The following is a 23,090-nucleotide window of genomic DNA, read 5'->3' on the forward strand; positions in this document are numbered from 1 at the left end:
GTTTACGCTTTTTCACAAACGTCAAATTTTGTCAACTTTTGTCAACTTTTTTTCCTGATTGCTCCAGGTCATAAAATTTTGACAAAAGCTCAAAAAAGTGACAAAAGCTCACATTTTGAAAAATTTGTCAGCATTTTGTCACTCCCGTGGCCTTTCGCTTTTACGTGTGTAAATCTGGTTGCCAACTCTACGGTTAAGCTTAAGCTGTTGCGCTTGGGAATCAGCCGCAAAGTTTCAAAGAGTACCGTGTACTTGTTAAAAAGCTTTATGGTTCCATCAAGTACCGTTTCATCTCTTAATCACCCGCAAAGCTCAACATTGGAACGATTTTTCGCTAAACAGCCCCAAATCAGCTATAGAGTTCGAACTGGCTATTTGGGTTTTAGCTGTGTGTGATAACCGCTTAAATGACTACTTTTAAATGTCAAAATCAAAATCGTGCAATCATGGTAAGTCAAGTGGTCGTATCTCGAGGGTCGCCTGTAATTGAAATGAGAAACGGAGAGAACGATAGAAATATGTCAGCATAGCTAACGAAAGCATATCCCATTCAGCAAACGAACTATTTTGTCTTGCTCTACTTAACGCACAGTTATACGATTTAAAGCAAGATAGCATGTCACTTTTGTTGGTTGGGATTGCTTTCTTAATGCTCACAGTTAGCTTAGAGAAAGAGAAACTTCATACTTGGTGCGCGAGTCAGTTGTTGTGCGTAATGTATTACAAATAATACAATATATGACTATTGTTGTGCGTAATGCGTTGTTAGAACAGTGAATACAAGTAAATGTTTTATCAAGCAACCAATTATCAATATTTAAAGATATGCCGTGATAGAGACTGCTTATACATACTACGTGTTGTGCATTGCATTCCTTGTTTTGTGTGGAGCTTCATTGACCAACTACGCATTATCCATGACTCAAGTCTGCTGATGATGTAGGCTATACACTATATATATATATATATATATATATATATATATATATATATATATATATATATATATATATATATATATATATATATATATATATATATATATATATATATATATATATATATATATATATATATATATATATATATATATATATATATATATATGTGTGTGTATATATATATATATATATATATATATATATATATATATATATATATATATATATATATATATATATATATATATATATATATATATATATATATATATATATATATATATATATATATATATATATATATATATATATATATATATATATATATATATATATATATATATATATATATATATATATATATATATATATATATATATATATATATATATATATATATATGTGTGTGTGTGTGTATGTGTGTGTGGTTGTGTGTATTTGCGTGTGCGGGTGTGTTTGTATGTGTGTGGGTGTTCCAGTTTCAGCTAAACCAATTCAAGTTGAATACATAGCACTCATCATGTTAGGTGACTTTGGGTGTCGATCATTTCAATCGATTTAAAAAAAATTGTTTTATTTTTAAGCATATGCAACCGCGAACAGAGTATACATGATTTAAAACGAAAAATAAATTGTATTATCGTCGAACATAAATGTTGGATTCAATTTATAAGAATCGTTTGAATCAACAGGAATCCTTTGTTTTACAAAACGAACAAATGTTAGTTGAATAAAATCGAAATACATTATCATAATTATTGACAGAACGAAAAGATTGAAGTTAATTCAGTTTTGGAATTTTACGTATGGCTTCCGACGCATTATTCCCGTCCACCGCGGAATCTTCTCGCCGAAGATCAACATTCTATGTACCATTGACCCAAACATCTGAGGAAATTGAAAGTATACATGAGATCGCAGAAACCACAGTTTCTGTTGAAAAAGAGTGCACGCAGAATATCCAGCACTTTTCTATAGAGAGCACCTATCAACCGGACCTGAGTGCATGTAGCTTTGCTTGGAGTTTGAATGATTCATTTAATGACAATTTGGACCATGCGGCATGTAAAAGTGAACAAGAAAACAAAATAAAACGCTATGGTGTGGTTTTGAACGCTAGTGTAAACATAGACGATGACGAAACAAAGTGCCATGAGGAACAAACTTCTTGTCGCCTTCAATCGAATACGTCAACACCGATTCGGTTGAGAAAATCTCGAAGCCGAAGCAACATCTTATCCAATCTATCAAAGGATCATGGTATCGCGGTAGAAAACCTCGCAAGCCGCAGTGGAATCGTATGTGATTTGATTAGAAGAGAACAGTCCAATACAATGTCAGACAATTCAATACTAACGGCAAAAGACAAATCTAAGACGTTGCCACAGAATTTATTTCTTGTGAATTCAATGCCACCAAAGAGTTCTTTCTTACACCATTCCTCATCACGCATTGGGAACAACAGCACTTTCGATAGTAAAAAATCGAGTAGCATTGCAGGACTATCTTCTAAACTACCCGCACCTGCCATGGATTATATGATTAGTCCTACAAAATCTATCAGTTTCATACGCCGAACCCATTCCACCAAACTTTCGAGAAGCAATTCATTGCTGAAAAGCCTTACTTCTAAATGTGTTGATCAAAGCGGTTGTAACACAAGTCTGCTTCGAATACCAGTCAAAGAATTAGAATACGATCGACTATGCCGTATATTGGAAAAACCTGCACAATTAGATCATATGATAAGAGATATCTTTATTTTATGTAAAGACGAGAAAGTGGAAGAAAACGCTGTACATTCAGGTAAACATGAAACTTGTTCTTATATTTTAAAGAAATTTGAGTCAATCCTCGTGATCTAAACGCAAACATGAGTTCATATCTAGAATTGATTGATGAGAACGACGTGTGTATAATGACGTGTTCTATTTCTTTTTTGACACAACAACCGTTGTCTACCTGGATCTATTGAGGTATATTTTACTTTTTCTTTATATTTTTTCTTTCTTTTTTCTTTGGCACAACAACCATTGTCGGCCAAGGCCTGCCTTAACTATTAGTGAGTTTGGCTTTCAGTGATTTATCCATAGCAGGATAGTAAGCCCTAAGTATAGAGGTTTCACCATCTGTGTTCAATGATGTATGCCTGGACACTTCAACATGAATTCAAATTCCTTATGCTAAATGAAAATTAATTATAATATTTCCTTTGATCTCGACAAAGCATGGCTCGCGAGTCGCAAACAGCTATTTACTGTCTATAGGGAAGATGGTTTTTTTCTAATTTATTAATATTATTGTAATTATCATTATTATTATTTTATTATTATTATTATTATTATTATTATTATTATTATTCTTATTACTATTATTATTAGTATTGCAATTATTACTATCAAATTTATTGTTTATATTCCTTCTTTTTTCTTTTCTGTTGGGAATTTTTCAATTTTGCGCTTGGCTAGTAAATCATCACATAGAAACAGGGAAGATGGCTTGATTTTACGATTTTGATATAAAGGTTCAGTAATTGTTTCTCATAATTACAGAGGACCAAGAAACTGGACCCTGATGCATAATCACTGTCGCGTAATCGCGTGCCTTTTACATAGAAAAAGAAACAGCGGCAGAAAGTTTAAGCAAATTATAAATAGTGTTGCGATTACTGCACTTTTTTTGTTTTAAACAATTCGATTTACAAAAGCAATGTATTCTACAATTACAGGGTTTCGAATCATATAAGGGAATAGTTCAATAACTTGGGGTAATGTGCAAATCAGTAGGGACAATCGGCAAATCGGTTGCAATCATATAGGGGAGCGTTACAATCGACTGGGGCAATTTTGCAAGCATACTGTGGAGCTGTCATCAGACTGTGGGTGCCGGAGTAAAAAGCATCGAATAGATACAGACGATGTTTTCTCAAAAACATCATTAAAAGTTTTTTTCGTGTAGCATTCAGCTGTACACATGACAAAACTAAATAAATCCAGCTGCTGAGCCATAATGTAACATCAAAAATTAGTAAAATTAACGAAAATATTTTAAGGGATTTACGGCGGCACCTACAGTCTGGCGACAGCTCCACAGTACGCTTGCTAAATTCCCCTAGTCGATTGCAACACTCCCCTAGATGATTGGAAACTTCCTCTGCATGCTTGTAACATTCCCCTAAGTGTTTTAATTACTGCCTTATATAATTCGAAACCCTGTATTGTTTATTATTCAGCTGTTATTTTATCTTACCTTATAATTTAATACGTTAAAAAACATGATTTTTTTTATGTTGTTTCTTTGTGTTTCAGACACATCGTATGAAAAGGCGTGTCGTCGAGGATCAGCACCTAGCACACCTGTTATGGGTCAAAAGGGAGAGTCAACATCAAGATTTACAAATTTCTTCTCTAAAAGGTTATTCACGTAGTACAAATATTGTTGTTGAACAATAATTCTTATTTCTTAATATATATTTTTTTCAGATCCTTTCGATCTATTCCTTTAAAACGGACTAAATCTGTAATTAAATTAGAACGTTCTAAACGTGGACAAGGAGGTATCAGAGGTTCTAGGTCACACGAAAGTCTGCTATCCACTCACGTAGTAATGTCTAACATTGATTTAGCTTGTATCGGAACTATCGAAGTGGTTCCTGTGCATTCATCTGTCCTTGGCAGGCGCCATTGTTTTCAAGTGCGAGGTATTTCGCATGAAGAGCGATATTACAGCTGTGGGACACGCCAAGAACGTGATATATGGATACATAGCTTGCGTAAATCTATCTCTCCAAACAAAGACAATCGGCGACGACTAGATAATTCATTGAAAATGTGGGTTTATGAAGCAAAATCATTGCCACCAAAAAAGCGTTACTTTTGTGAGATATATATCGATAAAACGTTGTACGGTCGAACATCCGTCAAATTGCGAGCAGATCTCCTTTTTTGGGGTGAATACTTCGATTTCCCAGATATTCCAGAAGCAAGCATTATCACCGTAAATGTGTATCGAGAAGCAGAAAAGAAGAAAAAAAAAGATAAACATGTGCTTGTTGGATCGGTAGTCATTCCCATTGAAAAAGTTGCAGCGAGAACTTTTTCCGAAGATTGGTATCAAATTTTGATGGAGAAACAGGACAACGTAATAAAAAGCCCATCCAAAGAACCAGCACCAACACTTAGAATCAAATGTCGATACCAATCGATTGATATTATGCCATTGGATGTCTACGGAGAATTTCACGAATTTTTGAAAAAAAATTACAAAAAAATTTGCGAAGTTATTGAACCAATCATCGGAGTTAAAGCAAAAGAAGATATTGGACAAGCATTGGTACTTCAAATGCATTCTCAAGGAATGGCTGCCATATTTTTGTCTGATGTGGTTGCATTAGATTTATTGCGAGTGGATGATCAAAGACTAACGTTTCGCGGCAATTCTTTAGCCACAAAAAGTATGGAAGCGTTTCTTAAGCTCATCGGAGAGCAATATTTACAGGACACGTTGTCTATTCCAATAGCGGAAATAATTGCGTCCGATCGAGATTGCGAAGTAGATCCAACAAAAGTGAATGGATCGTTATCGCGTCAACAGCAGGCCCTTCGAAGAACTGTTAAATCCGTGTGGATAGCAATTGCTGAGAGTAGTAAGAATTTTCCCAAGCAGCTACGAGATTGTTTTGCAACATTTCGTGAACGATTACATGATTTGGATCGCGAAGACATGGCAGACAATTTAATAAGCGCTTCTATATTTCTACGTTTCTTATGTCCAGCCATTATGTCACCTAGCTTGTTTAACATCACTAATGAGCTTCCATCAGCGCGTGCAACACGAAATTTGACCCTTGTTGCCAAGACACTCCAAACGTTGGCAAATTTCACACGCTTTCAAGGAAAAGAAAATTTTATGGAATTTTTAAACGATTTTCTGGAACAAGAAGCACCACGTATGAAGCAGTTTCTTTACGACATATCGTGCTCCAATTTTAGTAATCCAGACAATTTTATGGATTGGTCTGGATGTATCGATCAGGGTAAACAGTTGTCCATTTTGCATAGCTTACTGTACGAAATAGTGCTAAAACTACCAGCTGATAAACAACATGAAATTCAGCCACTACCAGCGATTCTTGCGACGATTACGCATTGCAAGCAAGTAAATTGCACAACATTAAATGCAGATCAATATTGTATTGGAAAACCGCACATTGTTCAGGTCAAAGAAAACTTACTATCAAAAAAAGAAGACATTCTTCAAAGTGCTGGTTCCGCCAACATGTCATCCAAAGAATATTCCACGAAGAGAAACCCAAAAATACTCAAAAACGAATGTACCGTACAATCGTCAAATACTCTTCAACCGTCGACACATTCATCTAGTTTTTCTCTGCATTATTCTACGAGTACTTCTACTAACTCATTAGTCAATAACACAAAACAGTTGGACAAAGATGCCACAGATAAAAATGACGACATATGTGCAATGGGCAAGCTTAATTTCAATAGCCAATATGGCTCGAACATCATCTGTAGTGGTAGTTTACGGACTTATTCATCTACAGGAGCTACATCTTTCGGTGCCGTGAACAGCCTGATGACGAACAGTTTGCGAAACGAAAAAGAAAAATCGAATAATTTACAAGGTGATATTAGAGCCAATACGTTACCACGTTATAACAATTATACGACAAGCGTTTCCATTCGCGAAAATACTTATCCAGAGAGCAGTAACTCGGTAGGGTACGATCACGAAGTCAACGGAAATTCAAGGTTAAATGGAATCAATAAGAATCTTATCCAAATTGACATCGATCCCACAAATCCTATAAACAGGAAAAGTCCCACGCCATTAATAAAAAACATATCGTGTTGTCATTACATCGCTAACAATCGAATTCAAGAAGGGTCTCATCAACGTCTTACAAGTCCAGGCTCTAATCTTAGCGACTTGGATAAGAATGCATTTAATTTGGGTATTCCGCACAATGATACAAATCGAGAACAGCAATATTCTCAACATATCTACCCAGCACCTGCGCTGAAAGCTTCGAATATCACAACAATATCTTCGTTTGTACCGCGTCAGTCGACAACAACATTCAACCCATCCAAAATGCCAATGAGTCTAGAAGATTTGGAAGATTTGTTAAATTATGCTGATGAACAAAATCAAACTTCGTTTAGCGAAAGTGTTTCCAACCGTGGTGGATGCGATCCATGTGGTACAAATACCAAAGCAAATATAGCTTCCAACGGTAGCAATGCGTCTATTAGTCAAATCTCGAACATATGTAGTTCCGGCTATCAAAGTATCCCTACGCAATCGACGAGCTCAAGCCCGGTAGAATCAACAGGCGAGCAACATAGTCTAGTTACTAATAGAGCACCACCATCACGTAAATTAACAACTACCCTTATTGGTTACAATATAGGAACAAGTCAAAAATTATGCATGAATGATCAAGCAATCGCCAAAGCAGATTTACCAGTATCCAGTATTAACATGCAGCTATCCAATAAAAGCGACCCGCTCGTCACATCACACGGAACCATTCATCACTATTACGATCGTAAAACGCCAAATGAACAAAGCAATGTGAACAGAATTTTAAACAACAATTACGTTGATATCTCGTACGATGTCTTGTCACCGTGTAAAAGTCCGATTGCAAGCAAAAAAACTGAATGCACCAGCCTTGGAATTGATGAACACAACGATTTAGCACATCCTGTAGAGTATTTTGGAATAAATCGAACTAATCATCATTCACGACATAAAAGAAAAGTTATACATGGTATCCGCAGAAGTGGTAGTAGCATACAAAGTGAGTCGAGCGACGATGAACGAGTCAGCAATACCACATCAGAAAACTTTAATGATATTGATTCGTTAACCACGGGAAACGTATCAGCTTTAGAACGAAATCATATTTTGATAAGCAATGGTAACGATTATGATCAAGCTTCTTCCGGTTTATTTGGATGTCGATTAGGATGCAGGCGTATGCCGCGAACTAATCCATTGATGCAGGTAAGTTCAATTTTGTATTGACCGTTTATTGTTATTTTTTGCATTTTTTTCGTTGAGATATTATGATATTATTGTTGTGATTTTAAATAAATGGTTGAAACAACTTAAATTGTTCTGTAGATGCAACAACACAACGTTGTATACTATGATATCTAACAATTACCAATCCATCCAATGTATTCAGCCATTTAGGGTTGTTTCGAATGTGACTCTTGTATTATGCGGAATAACAACTATAATGTTTAAACAGATAAACAAATAATAATATTACATTTTCGTTTCAGTATGATAAGGATGATGTATCGGATAGCATTGGAAATAGCGGTGTCGACACTGCTTTGACAAACCATCAAAGAAATCAAAGTTTTCAAAGCCGCTTTCATCGACGTCTATCGATAGAGTGTGCACGAGCACTGTCAGATAGCTCTACCGACGAAACCGAAAGTGAAAAAACGAAAACTTTCAACTCGAACCAGCACACAGCGCAGCATCATAATCTTAGCATTTGTACTACAACCCATACAAATATTTTCCACGAAAATGACACCAGAAGGCGACGGAATGCAAACAAATCAGTTGAGCAGTGTGAGAGAGAAATTCAGAGACTACAGGCATCATTAGACTCCATGCGGAAAAAACTAGAAATGTCTGAGCCAGCAGAAGGAAATGCAAATAAACTGGCAGCAATTACACAGCAAAGCGACAGTAAAATTCGAAGCATAATAGGAAGGTACGTATCAGTTTAAGTATGATTAACTTTTCAATCAAATTCAGTCGAACCCCTCATAACGAGAGTAATCCGTTCCAATGACTCACTCGTTATGCGGGAGGTTATTTTCAATACATGTTTATGAAAAAAGAAATAACTGATTCCAGGTTAAGAAAAGTGCAGATATATAGGGATTATATGCATCACAACCTCCAAGTGGCAACAGTAATGCATTGAACAATTCTAAATATCGAAATTCTCGCCTTCACGAGCAAGTAGATCAAGAATGCATACAAGAACACACTCATCAATACACCTCAGACTTGTGAAACACACGGTTCTTAGTAAGGTACACTAAACGCTAAAATACACGTTCTGCACACTTCCACGGCCGTAGCCGAAAAGCGCCTCCAATATTGTGAAATAAGAAGCAAGGAAATGGAGTGATTAAACTGATACTCCATCTCGCTTACTCCACCTGTCGATAAGCACAGCAAAGTTATTAGCTCCGCTATCTGATCTGAAAAGAGCTATCTGGACGTGGAGTCAAGGCGCTGACGGCCCACTCCGATTTTTTAGATTTTTGTATGACTTTGTGAGTTTTGGTTTGGTAGTGGGCATTACACTGTTGCCCAGTACGGTGTGAACAGCATTATTCAAAACTTACAATATGTATTTCAACAGCTGTCATTACTTGTGAGTGCTGTGCTGTTAAAAAAACCTCTCGCGATTGTTGCATAATGCCGTTCACATTAGAAAATGACTCGGAAAACAGTGTAATGTGTCACTTACACTTTTCCTCCCCAAATAACCAAATCGGCTTTAACCCACTGTAAAGCTACTTGAAACCCACGTGGATTACTGGTGGTCGATTCAGTCGTTAATCCACCAAATTTTAGAACAATCGGAGCTGTCAGTTCCGATCATATGTATTGACTTTGCCCGCGCTTGGCCCACCTTTTCCAAAAATGTTGACGAGGAAAAGATGGATCAAGGGCAGGCTAGGGTCAATATGCTGGACAGGATTTTAACACATCGATTACTTTAACTCATTCATTTACATCACAGCATAACTTCGGCAATATTATAAATCTATAAACTGTGCTCTGACCTTAAAAAAAGTGACTTAAACAAACATTGAAGTGGCCGCTTCTGCAGATGTGTGGTTTAACCCACCAAACTGACAGTTTTTTGGCTTTGTAACTGCAACTGGATTTTTAGTACAGGAAACTGATGGCGTTTTCAGTATCTTGGTTATTTGGGATGTTTTACAACAAATCAATTGAAACCCACAGGTTTAATCGCTTCCTTTGCATAATGAAACACATTTTGGGGTGAAACATGCCCAAATAACCAAATCGTCCTTAACCCACTGTAAAACCACTTCAAACCCACGTGGGTTTGTGGTGGTCGATTCAGTCGTTAACCCACCAAATTTTAGAACAATCGGAGCTGCCAGTTCCGATCCGATGTATTTATCCTGCCCACACTTAACCCACCTTTTCCAAAAATGCTTTGAGGAAAAGTTTGGTCAAGGGTTGGCTAAGGTCAATATTTTAACTCCTCAATTGATAAAATTCATTCACTTACATCACTGCACTTCAACTTCAGCAATATTATTAGTCTATAAACTATGCACTGACCAGCGAAATGGAAGATATCATTCGCAAGTAAACAAACACACATATACACATATTAAACATGAATGTTTTACAACAAACCAACTTAAACACACACGTTTAATTGTTTCCTTTGCACAATTAAATCACATTTTAACACAGGTGAAACATGTTGAGCAAATAAATTGCCCGTGCATAAAAAACTGATTTCAAGAACATTGAAGTGGCTGCTTCTGTGGTCATGTGGCTTAACCCACCAAACTGATAGTTTTTTAGTTTTGTTTGATGGAACTGGATTTTTAGTACAAGAAATTGGTGGCGTTTTCGGTATCTTGGTTATATGGGATGTTGAGCAAATGAATTATATAAAAACTATAAAATTAAGGATTGTATAAAAACTTACTTCAACAACATTGAAGTGAGCGCTTCTGTGGCCGTGTAGCTCAACCCACCAAACTGACAGTGCTTTTGCTTTGTTGCATGTAACTGGATTTTTAGAACAGGAAATTGGTGGCGTTTTCGGTATCTTAGTTAGTTTTGTCTACACCTATATTTTGCCCTTTTTAGAAATAACTTGATATTTAATGATTCTTAGTATTGAAATTCTCGAAATGATCACGATTTCTTATCGGGAACAAACATGAAATTGCTCTTTATTCGAGATTTTACTCGTTAAGAGAGGTAATTCTGGAGCATTTAGATTTGCTCGTTATGCGAAAACTCGTTAATCGAGATACCCGCTATGAGGGGTTCCAATAGTATAACCGTTCAAATAGACATAGACGACAACGTCGCGCGCGACGAATAATAGCTCAAAATTTCACTCCGTGTAGATCAAAGTAGCTCACTTGGCTCAGTCAACCAACTTGTTTTATATTTGAAAACACACAAAAATAGGTTAAAATGTGTTCAAATCTATTTTTGCGTTTGGTATTAATCTGACTTGTAAACAAACTAGATAATTTGATTATTTCGAATAAAGTAAAAATGTCGTGCGATACGAGTAGCACTGTTTGCAAAATTGAGCTACTTTTTGTCGCGCGCCACGTTGTCGCTGTATGTTTATTTGAACGGTAATCGTTTAATAGCCGCGTTCTCACACGGCATATTCTACTAGAAAATATCTGTCAAACATACATGTTCACTGAGGTAGGGGAAGTCTAGCAGCCTGTGGCTACCCGCTGCGTAAATTCGAGCAGTTTCCTGCGCAGGACTTCAGCGAATCCTGCGCAGGCCTGCACAGGTTTGACGCCCTCTATTGGCGAAATGGACGAACTATTTTAGGTGGCGAAGCAAAAAATAAGGTCAAAAAATTTAAAAATATTCGTCCCAATTTTTCATCCACTTCTTCACCCTCCTTCCTTAGTGCCTTGCTAGTTGAGCTTCAGCCCGTGCCTTTCGCCGCCAGCTCATTGGGTGTTGTGGTGTATGCGTTGATTCATATATGTGCATTGCGGTTGTGCATTGTAATTGGTGGGTGTTAGCATTTATTAATTTGTGTGTGACCTTGAGACGATGCCGGAGAAGCTGGTTCATTTGGGATTTAAAGTATTACCAGTGTATTGATGGATTATTTTATTTGGTGCCGCTGCTGATGAGACCATTCGATGCCCGTGCCAATCGAGGGAGAAGAAACGTATTTCACGCACGCACGCACGCACGCACGCACGTACGCACACAAAAACACACACTCTCTCTCTCTCTCTCTCTCTCTCTCTCTCTCTCTCTCTCTCTCACACACACACACACACACACACACACTGCATGGCTGCAAAACAAATCAAAACAAAGTGCAACGCGAAACGCAAGAAGTATCGTACCAATTTATAATTATTTATACGTGTGGCATATCTTTAAATGTTTTTGGCAATGTCATGCAAAGTAGCGCTTATGTTATGTTTCTCTAATTTCTGTGCATTTTTATATTCCCGGCCTTTTAAAGTAAATAGTTTCAAAACATCCTTTCAGAATATAAGTACTTGCAATTCGTGTGGTTTAAAAATATGTATTTAGTAGTTAAACCGTAAAACTAAACGCTTTCCGTAGCTTTAATCTGCCGGAAAGCTGTTGGACAAAAACCGGTTTCCCTTTTGAGTCAGGTAATGCAAATGACCTTCGTTCAGTTAGATAGAGCAATCATCCGCAGTAAGCGATACCCGATAAACGCGATTTCGCAATACGCGATTCCTCTAAATTTGACAGCTCAGAGTATTTTTCGAAAACATTTTTGTTTTGAAATTATCGACCCTGAAACCAGTAGTATAAACTCTCTTTCCATAGAAATCCGCTATACACGAAAACTCGAGATGCGCTATTGTACTCGGATCCGTACGATAGCGTATGTCGGATAGTGACTGTATCTTGAAGTTTTCAAAGCGGTTTAAATTAAAACAAACATCTTCTTCTTTGGCACAACTACCGCTGTCGCTCAAGTCCTGCCTGTATCCTCTTAGTGGAGTGAGCTTGGCTTTCAGTGACTTATTGTTACAATTGCAGGAAAGGCAGTCCTACGTATGGGTGCACTGTCTATTCGGGACTTGAACCCATGACGGGCGTGTTGTTATGTCGTACGAGTTGACGACTGTACCACCAGACCGGCCCACAAAACAAACATCAGTGTTTTTTTTTAATTATCAGAAAGATAATTATAAACTAAGTACAGTGGAGCGCCGTTTATCCGGGCTTCTCGGGACTTGACATCGCCCGGATAAGCAAATAACACGAATAATTAGTCAAATGATATATTTTATCATCAATTCCTCATTAGGTTTTGGAAAATTTTCTTATTTTTTGATTAAAATAACCCAGTTTTTATTAAATTCATGTTTTTCCACTGAGAATATTTGAAATATGCCATGACTTATAATGTTTTTTGTTAAGACGATGTGCTCTTATAACCGCTTTTTCAAATACCCTCCTCAGAACGCAATGTCATCTTTGTATTGAACTATCATTTCTCAACAGCACGGATAAACGGAAAGCCGGATAATAGGTACCCGGATAAACGGCGCTCCACTGTAATGATTAAAATGTAATTTATAAAATTTGCGTATAACGATAACCTAACTAGTAAGCATATACATGCACGTGTGTTATTAATTAATTCAATTTTTGTGATCCACATATGAGTGTAATTAAGTAAAACAGACAATTTGCTCTATTCCTTTTTCAATTTTTCAAGATATTTTTTTAAATATAAACTTGTAAATTTCACATTCTTAAAAGTGAAGTAACATGTACATAAATATATATTTAAATAAATATATACGCCGCTTCCCTTTATATGTATATATAACTAAATGGAAAGATGTCCGGTGTATATATATTTTTTTATATTTATGTTATATTTCTACGTTGTTTATATAATTATTTTTTATATCATTACATCGACATTTCATTATCATTATTTATATCATTATGTATCTTAGAATACATGATGAATATTTTATGAGAATGATCTTAAAATATTCATCATTCATCTTTGCCAAATTCAACCTGTCAATTTCACTTTGCTTTGAATTCTAAGTTAGAGTAGTGGGTGCGCGTTTTAAAAAAATAACATCAATAGCTGGCATCGCGAAAGATAAGGTATAAATTAACAGTCGTTAAAAATTAACCAGAGTTGTTAAAAATTGCTAGAATTTGGCATCGCGAACGTATTGAGTTCATTTGTTAATTTTGACGACTGGTCCTATGCCGTCGTTAAACGTCTGTCAAGAGCGTATGCGATACAAATTAACAGTCGTTTAATTATACTGCTCCAAATTCCCTCCTGTGTTTGTCTATATGCGATATCGAACAGTCGTTAGCTGTTTTGACGATCGTTTCTTTTAAAAGGAATGAACAACAAATGAACTCGGTTAAACCAAAATGAATTTTAAACGACTGTTGAAATGTGTTCATTTATTCACTATGCCGGCTGATAGCTGGTATCGCGAACGTAATATCTCGAGAACGAATAGTCCGATCGTAGATTCCAGCCGGTTGTGATACCAGCCGACTCCGAACGAACCCGGACGACTCGGGAATACTCATGACTGCCCCGAAAACTCCGGATGGCTTCAGACTATTCCAACTAATACAATCAATATGCTTTTCAGTTCTGCCCAACAAAACAGACAACGTCCATCACGCTTTTCAGTGATAATCTCCACGACTCCGAACGACTCCATACGACTCCGGACGGCTTCGGACGACTCCGGACGACTCCGGACGACTCCGGACGACTCCGGACGACTCTGGGCGACTCTGATTCCGGGCGGATCTAGTGGTTCCATTTCGCCGGAGTCGGAATCGGACTAACAATAGTAGGAGTTGGATCGGAGTCGTACGTGCGCCAATACGTAGCGAGAAGAACAAGATAGCTCGCGAGTAGAAGAACAAGACCAACTTGCATAGTGAGAAAGTCAAAGTTAGCTCGCGACCGCGCTGCCTGTCCAAAATACGCATCGAGAACAAATGTGGCGCTCGCGAATTACTTTGTTTTTGAAGATACTTGGTAATCTTTAACGTTGGTAATCTTTTAAAACGTTCTGACAACGCATATAACACTGACTTATAAAACTTATAAGATGGTTGCAACAAACATCCTCTAAACGTATTCTTAAGCACGTTTTAAAACTTGTTTTTTGAGACTAAGGAAACAAGATCAACAGATCTTGTTGAATGCATATTATGTCTTGAATGAAGGTAACTTGGAACAAATTGTACAGGCTCTAGCTGAGATATGCTATTAACGCAAAACGGTTTTCCGCCATTATATCTTGTTAGTTTGCATAGTTTGCATATTTAAATTTGTTAGTTTGCACAAGTGCTTCCTAAAGCTATGTGCTGTTCAAAACTATCTTAGCCATACATATAGCACTACAAATCGACTGAAGTTGTGATCAAAAAAGTTCTTCTGATCTTAAGACAATGGAATCCATTTTTATTTATATGATTTTGATTTGTGCGTCCAATATGTGTCAGCCATATTAATATTGTGATAAACAAATTCATGGTTTACATGAAAAATTGAAAAAGGCAAATGGCAATCAAGACGCTTTTCACGTCTTGTTTATTATGGCACAGCCTTGAAATAGCTTTTGGTTCAAATTGAGGGCGTTCCAAACAAATCTATATTTTTAAAATAATTAATTTTTACAAAGATGCATATTATTGATATGTTCAAGAAGCCCTGCGGTAACGCATCGTTAGATGCCACAGCTTAGGTTTAAATATGGTTTTATAAAAGGGTGTAGCGCTATGTACGCAAAAATAGTGTATTTTTTGCACAGTTTCTTTATTCTTCATTATTTTTACAGATAAAATCGTTGATAAACACCTGTCGTCGCTTATTTCCACTTCCAATGAAGTGGCTACCTAAATCACAGCTTTAGTTTCTTCCACCTTCACAGATAATAAGCGCTCCAAAGCCTCCAACGTCTTGAACAGCTACATGCTAAACGAGAAAATTACAAGAGCTGTTTTTTTTTTACCGGCCTCGTGGAACAGTCGTCACCTCGTTCGACTTAACAACATACCCATCATGGGTTCAAGCCCCAAATGGGCCGTGTTCCCATATATGTCAGTCCTATATTCTGCTATGGGTAAATCAATAAGTCACTGAAAGCCCAGCCCACTAGTGCTACAAGCAGGCTTTGACCGACAACGGTTGATGTGCTATGCAAGAAATTTTCTGCGCTCTGGAGACTATGGCCGTTCATTACTCCTCAATACCAGGTGCTAATGCGAATTTGTTTAAGACAATGATTCCGGACAGCCAAATTGCTGCCAAGCTAGAGATAGGACGCACAAAATTTCCCTATTTCATAATCATAGTCCATATAGGATAAAGGTCGATGCATAGCTCTTTTTTGCACTAATACAAAGCTCTTGGATTTGACAATTGGTTTGAAACATTGAAACATGAAATTAAGTGTCGCAGCGCCAACAGATGGATTGCAGTGTGAGATTTTAGAACGTAAATAACGAACAGGAGGAAAGCCATTATCTAGGGTCAGCGGTTTTTGGATTTTACTGGTGCTATTGATGTATTTAACTAATTGAAATAGTGTACAGAAAGAATGTCAGCTCTTTTAAATAACGTGGTGCAACTTAGCATGGATGGGCGAAACGTAAATTGGCGTTTAATGAATGACTTCAACTAAGGATTGCAAAATTGTTGTGAGTAATACAGGGTTTACCTAGCCCATCCGGCATCGTCAAAATGTTATTGGTCGCCATAAATACTTGTTCGGGTGACGCAAACCCTCAATTGGCCATTGTCATTTCTATTCGGACCTTATGAAGTATGAATCGGGCATAGAAGAGAATTAAAGCCCATCTCCCTGAATGCCCATCCTTTCCTGGGCTACGGTTTTTTTGGTGAATTTCGAATTGTATCGTAAATGTTTTTCATTGTTAGTTCTTTTGTTATAGTTCGATTTAATTCACAATTCTCTGGAATTCTAGAAGAACATGTAAAATTAGAGTCTTAGATCTGTTCTTCTGTTGAGAAAAGCTGTTGTTTGGTATGAAAAAAATGTTTGGTATGTAGTCATGAATCTCTCTAGCGTTTTCTAATACAGGGTTTTCGGGGGCCGTCATTTGAAATCATATGACGCGGCGCTTAAGGTGTTAATACATAAATTAGTTGAAATAAGCCTATTTTTTTGAAAACCGTTTATTTACCTTTTGATGAGAATGATGCATGTTGCAGTCCAAGGGGTACGAAAGTGACAGCTCTACAGTATAACCGAACATGTCAACGCATAATTCCGAACAATTCTATCAGTCGTATCGGGGAACTCGTTCGTCGAAGAACGTTCGTCGCTCATGAGTGGACAGGGTTGTAACACCAGATTGGGCAGTACAAAACCTAGACGGTTTTCTAATTTTTGACAATAGAGGGCTATGAAAAGAGTGAAAATGAGCGTCGCGGCGAACGTTCCCGGGAACGAACGAGCTCCCCGATACGGCCGATTATTGCTGGATGTTGATCGGCCAGACCATGCCCGTCCGGCAAAATGAGTGTATTTTTTGAGTGATTTGAGTGACGCTGTCGAAATACAGTGTCTCTTCGACCAATGAGTTACACAATCACGCGAGCCCTCCCCCACCCCACCCGCAGCGCACGGTGCGCTCTGCAGTTCTCAATGTGTTTGTGTTCTTTCGATCCATGCTACGAACACATGTAAAGATAGTTGTTTCTTTCGTTTCTCGTTTTTTTCATGAATAGACACGATCGCAAATGCGCACTAATTCTAAAAGCAAACACAAACACGGTCATTTTTGGTTACATTAAACACTTTATTGAAACTTAATGTAAACTTTCGTCACACATTTAGAACCTGACAAAAACACACATCATGTCGTCGTTCTGCTAAGTACGACCTCCATCCAGCAAACACATATCTGTGAATAAATGGATCCTTACCTGTCGATGTCCGCACTGCATGTGCGTCTGTGCACACTGTTTTTTTACTTCACACTTCACCAAAACACACCAGCGCATGAGACTTTGACGAAATGCGCACCAACGCACAAACACTGAGCGCGGGAACAAAACGCGCACAACCATCTCCGACAAAGCGTCGCGCTGTACTGGTGGTTTTGTACTCGTACCCAACGGGACAAAAGTAGAAAGCTTGGAGCAAAATAATCGTTTGTCTCCCTCTATCCTCTATAACGCGCTTGCTTGCACTCATGCGCGAGCGCTCGATTATATTCTCTCAGAACTGAGCATTCGCAGTTCAACCCATGCAGTGAGAATGTATGTGTTAATGTACAGCGAAATTTGTCTCTGTATCTCATTCCCCCACCCCCAAAAACCACAATCACTCTCCGCGCACTCTTAAAATTTTGGCGCGCACGCTACGTACAACACAATACAAAAGGTCGTTTTAACCGCGCGCATTGATCAAAGTCGCGATGGTTCAATCGGTACGCCGACGCTCCATGTCAGAGATTGGTGTGAAGAAAAAGTTTTTCTGTCCAAATCGACAACACACACGCGACGACACACATCGTCACATCGACCGCCGTCGATGGAAGTGTGATGATCTAAAAATAGATCTGTGGGGCGAGTGAGAAGGGGGAGGGGCGTAGAACAAGAACGTGTAAGCGTGAGTCGTCGCGTGTGCGTGTGTGTACACTCAAGAACTCATTTTTTGCTCTTTCCTGGAAACCACATGTTTCTACATTCTTCTGATTTTAAGCAACAAAAGTAGAAGGGGAAGTAGAAGGCTACTTCATTTCTACTTTCCTTGCTACTTCCGAGCGTGTTGACTCGCTTGGGTAGGAGGGGGGGCGACATACGTAGCGATGGTTCGATGCTGCAGTATAAGCGAGACAACACGATGTGACGAGCAGCTCCAAGTTGAGCTCGCTGAAAGAAGACACACACACACATTCACAGACGGCTCGTCAAAGCACGGTATTTGTATTGGTGTTAGTGAAGCGCGCGTGTAAAACAGAATGCGAACTCTCATCGCAGTGCGTTTCTCCTTGCTTCCTCATACTTCCTCATACCCCTCGGCCTGAATCACTCAAAATTTGGGGTCTCAGCGCCGTCACTATCTCATGAGTGCAAATGAGTGCAGATTGGGTGTCGCGGCGAACGGAGTCTATACTCTGGCCGGGTATCTCATTCGCAGGGAGGGAGTTCTATGGGGACTGATACATTTGTAACACGTTCCCTACACATAACGTTTCCTATACCTAAATTTGCAGAAGGGGGAGAGAACACCGATATGAATGTGCTTAATTTCCTTTGTTCTCACTGATAATGATAGGGGCACTCAGCAAAAGTTAGTGACTCTCAGCTCGGTTACCTTGTTCCATTTCTGTTCTGCCTCACAAGGTGGGAACAGAACTGGAACTAAATTTTGCCCGTTTTGAATGGAATAAGATGTTCTATGTAGGGAACGTGTCACAAATGTATGGCCACGGGGCCATGGGGTTTCTCAACGCTCATTTTCTCAAGCACTCATTAGTGCCTTTGAGAAACCTACGTTCTAAACGTTTGTTGATTCGGCACAAAATCGGTTTGAGATTCTTTGAGAATCTTTGAGAATGTTGACGATGCAGCGATCGGCTAACTGAAATATAGTCAATTGTGCTATTTGTTTTTCGGTTATCACTTTTAAAAATGTATTCAAAGTTTATAACTGAAAAAAATGCGATCAAAAACATATTTTTTATTTAAAGCTCCAAATAAAGCTTGAGTGGCTTTATCAGTTTCTCAGAATGAGAAAAAATGACAACGGCCACGAGCTCGCGTGTGAGAACAAGTTTTGAGTGCTTGGGAAACTTAAATGAGTGCTTGAGAATGTTTTCCCAGCTTGAGAAAGCCCCGTAGTCCCGCGACCTATCAGTCCCCTATCAGTCCCTATAGCCGATGGTTAATGTCGTTTGTTTGACTTATTAGCCGGCGATTTAAGTTACACGTTATACTGTGGTTTACGTGTTGCCCACAACATCTACATGTGGGTTTCTGACCTCTGTGTGTGGCCAGCGTGGATTCATCTTGTAGTCCTATGTACGAAGGGAGAGGTTTTGCTATCACAATTCTCACCAAGCGATGTCCGTTTGGCAAACTGAAAGCCCGTTTTTCTTCTTTCCAACATCCTTAGAGATGTGGAGCACTTTCTCATAGCGTTGAAAGTGGTATTTAATTTTTTCAACCGCAATTCGGGGAGAGATGTCGTGCAGTTTGAAAATAAAATAAATAAAATAAACCAAAAGAAACTAAAAAAATAAAAAATATGAGAATGAATACTTGTGTGGCTTGACACAAAAGGGCATGCTTACCATCGTGTTCTTCCACAATCTTCAGAGACTGGTCTCTGGTTCAGACAATGGTCTTTTACGTCGATATAGGCGCAAATGGATGTTTTTCGTAGGTGAATATGACTCACATGTTCTTGTGCTAAGCATAGTTTTGAAGTGATGAAGTCCATTACTTCCTTAGACGTTGGTTTCTCAGCCATCTTCGAGAAGTCCACTCTAAGCGAAGCTCCTCCTGACGCCATGACGGATGTATTAGACTTACACTTTTGATCGCTCTCTCTCTCTAAACACATCAGTTCACTCAGAGCTCTAGAGCCGAACTGTAACTAGTACACTCGAAACGCCCTGGTACGCTAGCTGGAGAGTCTGGGCAAAAGAAGAAGGAAAATGCACCAATAGGCAATGCCAGTGTAAGGTATTATTATTACAAAATGGGTAACAAAACTGTTCATTAAAAAATAGTCTTTTTCTAAATTCGCTAAAATAATATGTCATAAAACAAAACCTTACTACATACTTATTTACTTACTTACTTATCCGGCGCTACAACTGCTTTCCGGTCTAAGTCTGTCTCATGAGTGTCCGAAGCCGCTCACGGTCTTGCGCCTTCGTCTACCAAGCCGTTATCCCGGCCGTAATGGCGGACGCTTCCACGCCATCCTTTCATCTCAATTTGGGCCTACCACGCTTCCTTTGTCTTTGTGGATGGCCTAAAAAGACTTAAGACATTCAACATTAAACATTACTGCACTCAACATGTTAAAGGAGCCAAAAATCTAACGATTTTTTTTCATTTTGATTTCAGATTGCTGACCATGGAGGAAGAACTGCGACAAGAGCAATACAAAATGTCTTTAGTTTTGTCTCACAAACAACGTGTAATTGAAGCTCAAGGGAAACAAATCGCAGCTTTAGATGCGGCAAACAATCGACTTCTATCCGCATTATCTACCTTGCAGAACCGATATGAAAGTCAATCAAATCAAAGTGATGATACTTCATCATCGCATCCAAACGCGGGTGCATCCTCTTGCTAGATGTATAGAATTATCATGTAATACCACATTATCATGTCTAGACGACCCAAAAAATCTTTAGTAACAATGTTTGGCGACTCTTTCTTTGATAGATGTTTTAGCACGAAAGTATGGCTAAGTTGGGTTGTTTCGTCTGTGAAAAACTCACAAACCCGCTACAAACACAGTTGCTCCTGATTTTGTTCTAAAATTGAGAATGTTTGTTTAGAATAAAGAGTTCGCAAAAATACGTCGCGGTACAAAAGTTGGTCGTCTGGAAGTAGTAGCCGGCATCGGGAAAGAAATAATTTCACTTTCTTTCTGGTTTTTTAATTGAATTTAGACTAGCGGCATACTTTTTTTGTACCGTCGCAATAGGTTTTGACTAGCATCATCTATTTTTGATTACGAGCAATGTATTATTAACTAGGAGCAATTTATTTCTGCATGTCCCTGCATGACAGCCTAAGAGTCTCGCGTTTATAACACCCGGTGTGACAGATCGACCTGAATAATAATCTGTGGATAATATTTAATTTCATCCACCTATTACTTTAAAGGATTTGTTTTACTGTATATATCATCCACAAAATACAGGGTTTTACAAGTCAGAATCGAATGTCAGCAAAACAATTTCATACGCTCAAGATCAAGGATAATGTATTTAGAAGGTTGATTTTTATCGTTTTTGCTGGGCGACATTGTGGGGGACATCTGTCACTCTCTTCATACAAATTTCATTACCCCGCACCAGCCCTCCCCGATTTTTATACCGGAGCAAGGTGGATTAAAAATATCAGGTGGTGGATTAGGGCCTTTGGGGGGTCGCCATAGTTGAGGGACTTTACGTCATTTTAGAACCGTTAACCATTGGTTTCCGCACAGAAAACTTAGCAAAGAGAACAGATTTCTTTGTTATTATGTGCATTTTTGTGTGTTTATTGATTTTATCGAAAAAATGAGATATATTAACAAAAGATCTGATGATTTGTTTATGAACAAAATTTAAAACCATTTGAGTAAGAGTTCTAATCTCACGTAAATTGTCCATGCGGCTCGTAGATAATGAGGAATTAATATGAAAATTGAAAAAAATAATTATTTCTTAGTTTTTATTATCAAAAATGTCGAAAATCCAATGAATTATAGAATAAATTCACGGAATAGCACAAAGTAACACACTATAATCTATGTTTTAATATTGAATAAGAACTCGTAAAGTCCAAAATATATTTTTAAAGAATGTTTAATCGAAAAATGGGGTAGATAAATTATATGAACAAATTTAATAAATGTAAACAAAGTTTGAATCCTGGGGACCTTACGTCAAGTGACGGTTTGTCAAAATGCACTAGAGTCCACCACCTGATATTTTTAAATCCACCTTGTACCGGAGCCTGCGGAAGAGATATGTCAAGTCGAGAAATGTCATTTTGCTCTGAACAACTTCACCTTGTCATTTATAACACCTTGCTCAAGATGCAGTTTAGCTGTCAAAAGTTGTTGATTCACCGCACCGATGTTATTTTTAACAAGCGCAAAAAAGAGGCCTTTCGCATTGTTTTGCAAATTCAAACACGCATTTTGAGATTATTTGTATAAACATCAATTATTTTCAATTAAAAAACAATTATTTTCAATTCAAAAATCAATAAATACGTTGTACAAGTATTTTAGCCAGTTTCGCATAAAAAAAACGGTGGAAAAGCTACTTAAATTTGGGATCCGGCACGACTATTCCCTCGATGAAACTGAGAGCGAAAAAACTGCTAACAAACTTCTTCAATACCCGTCAAACATTGCGAGGGTTGCAAGTGGTATCATCTGCTCGAAATCTTAAGATATTCTAAAAATATTTTAAAATATCTATTTTTTATTCATTTATTATTGTTTTGCTGTGTGATTTGTCGAAAAGATCACTATTTAAATTTTTGTTGATTTTTTCAAAATAAAATCTCAAAATTTAGGTGTTTAGTAAGCTGTAATTGGCAATGTTATACCT

General features: G+C 37.8%; 1 protein-coding gene across 10 annotated transcripts; it reads left to right on the forward strand.

Annotated features, from left to right (window-relative positions):
* The first annotated feature begins 531 nt into the window (after window positions 1-531).
* LOC4576599 (ras GTPase-activating protein raskol) lies at window positions 532-21,338 on the forward strand. 10 transcript variants are annotated; one of them, XM_061651813.1, is made up of 6 exons: window positions 532-708; window positions 1,707-2,747; window positions 4,250-4,355; window positions 4,424-7,973; window positions 8,258-8,703; window positions 20,878-21,338. In XM_061651813.1, the coding sequence occupies exons 2-6, from the start codon at window positions 1,748-1,750 to the stop codon at window positions 21,107-21,109; spliced, it is 5,334 nt and encodes a 1,777-aa protein (XP_061507797.1). In that variant the 5' UTR covers window positions 532-708; window positions 1,707-1,747; the 3' UTR covers window positions 21,110-21,338. The 10 variants fall into 10 exon arrangements, with proteins under 10 accessions (XP_061507797.1, XP_061507795.1, XP_001231112.3 ...); XM_061651811.1 differs by having other exon boundaries at window positions 609-783; XM_001231111.3 differs by having other exon boundaries at window positions 636-783; window positions 1,526-2,747.
* Window positions 21,339-23,090: the final 1,752 nt, after the last annotated feature.

Source organism: Anopheles gambiae, chromosome 2, assembly GCF_943734735.2.
Source record: "Anopheles gambiae chromosome 2, idAnoGambNW_F1_1, whole genome shotgun sequence".
NCBI classification, from domain to species: domain Eukaryota; kingdom Metazoa; phylum Arthropoda; class Insecta; order Diptera; family Culicidae; genus Anopheles; species Anopheles gambiae.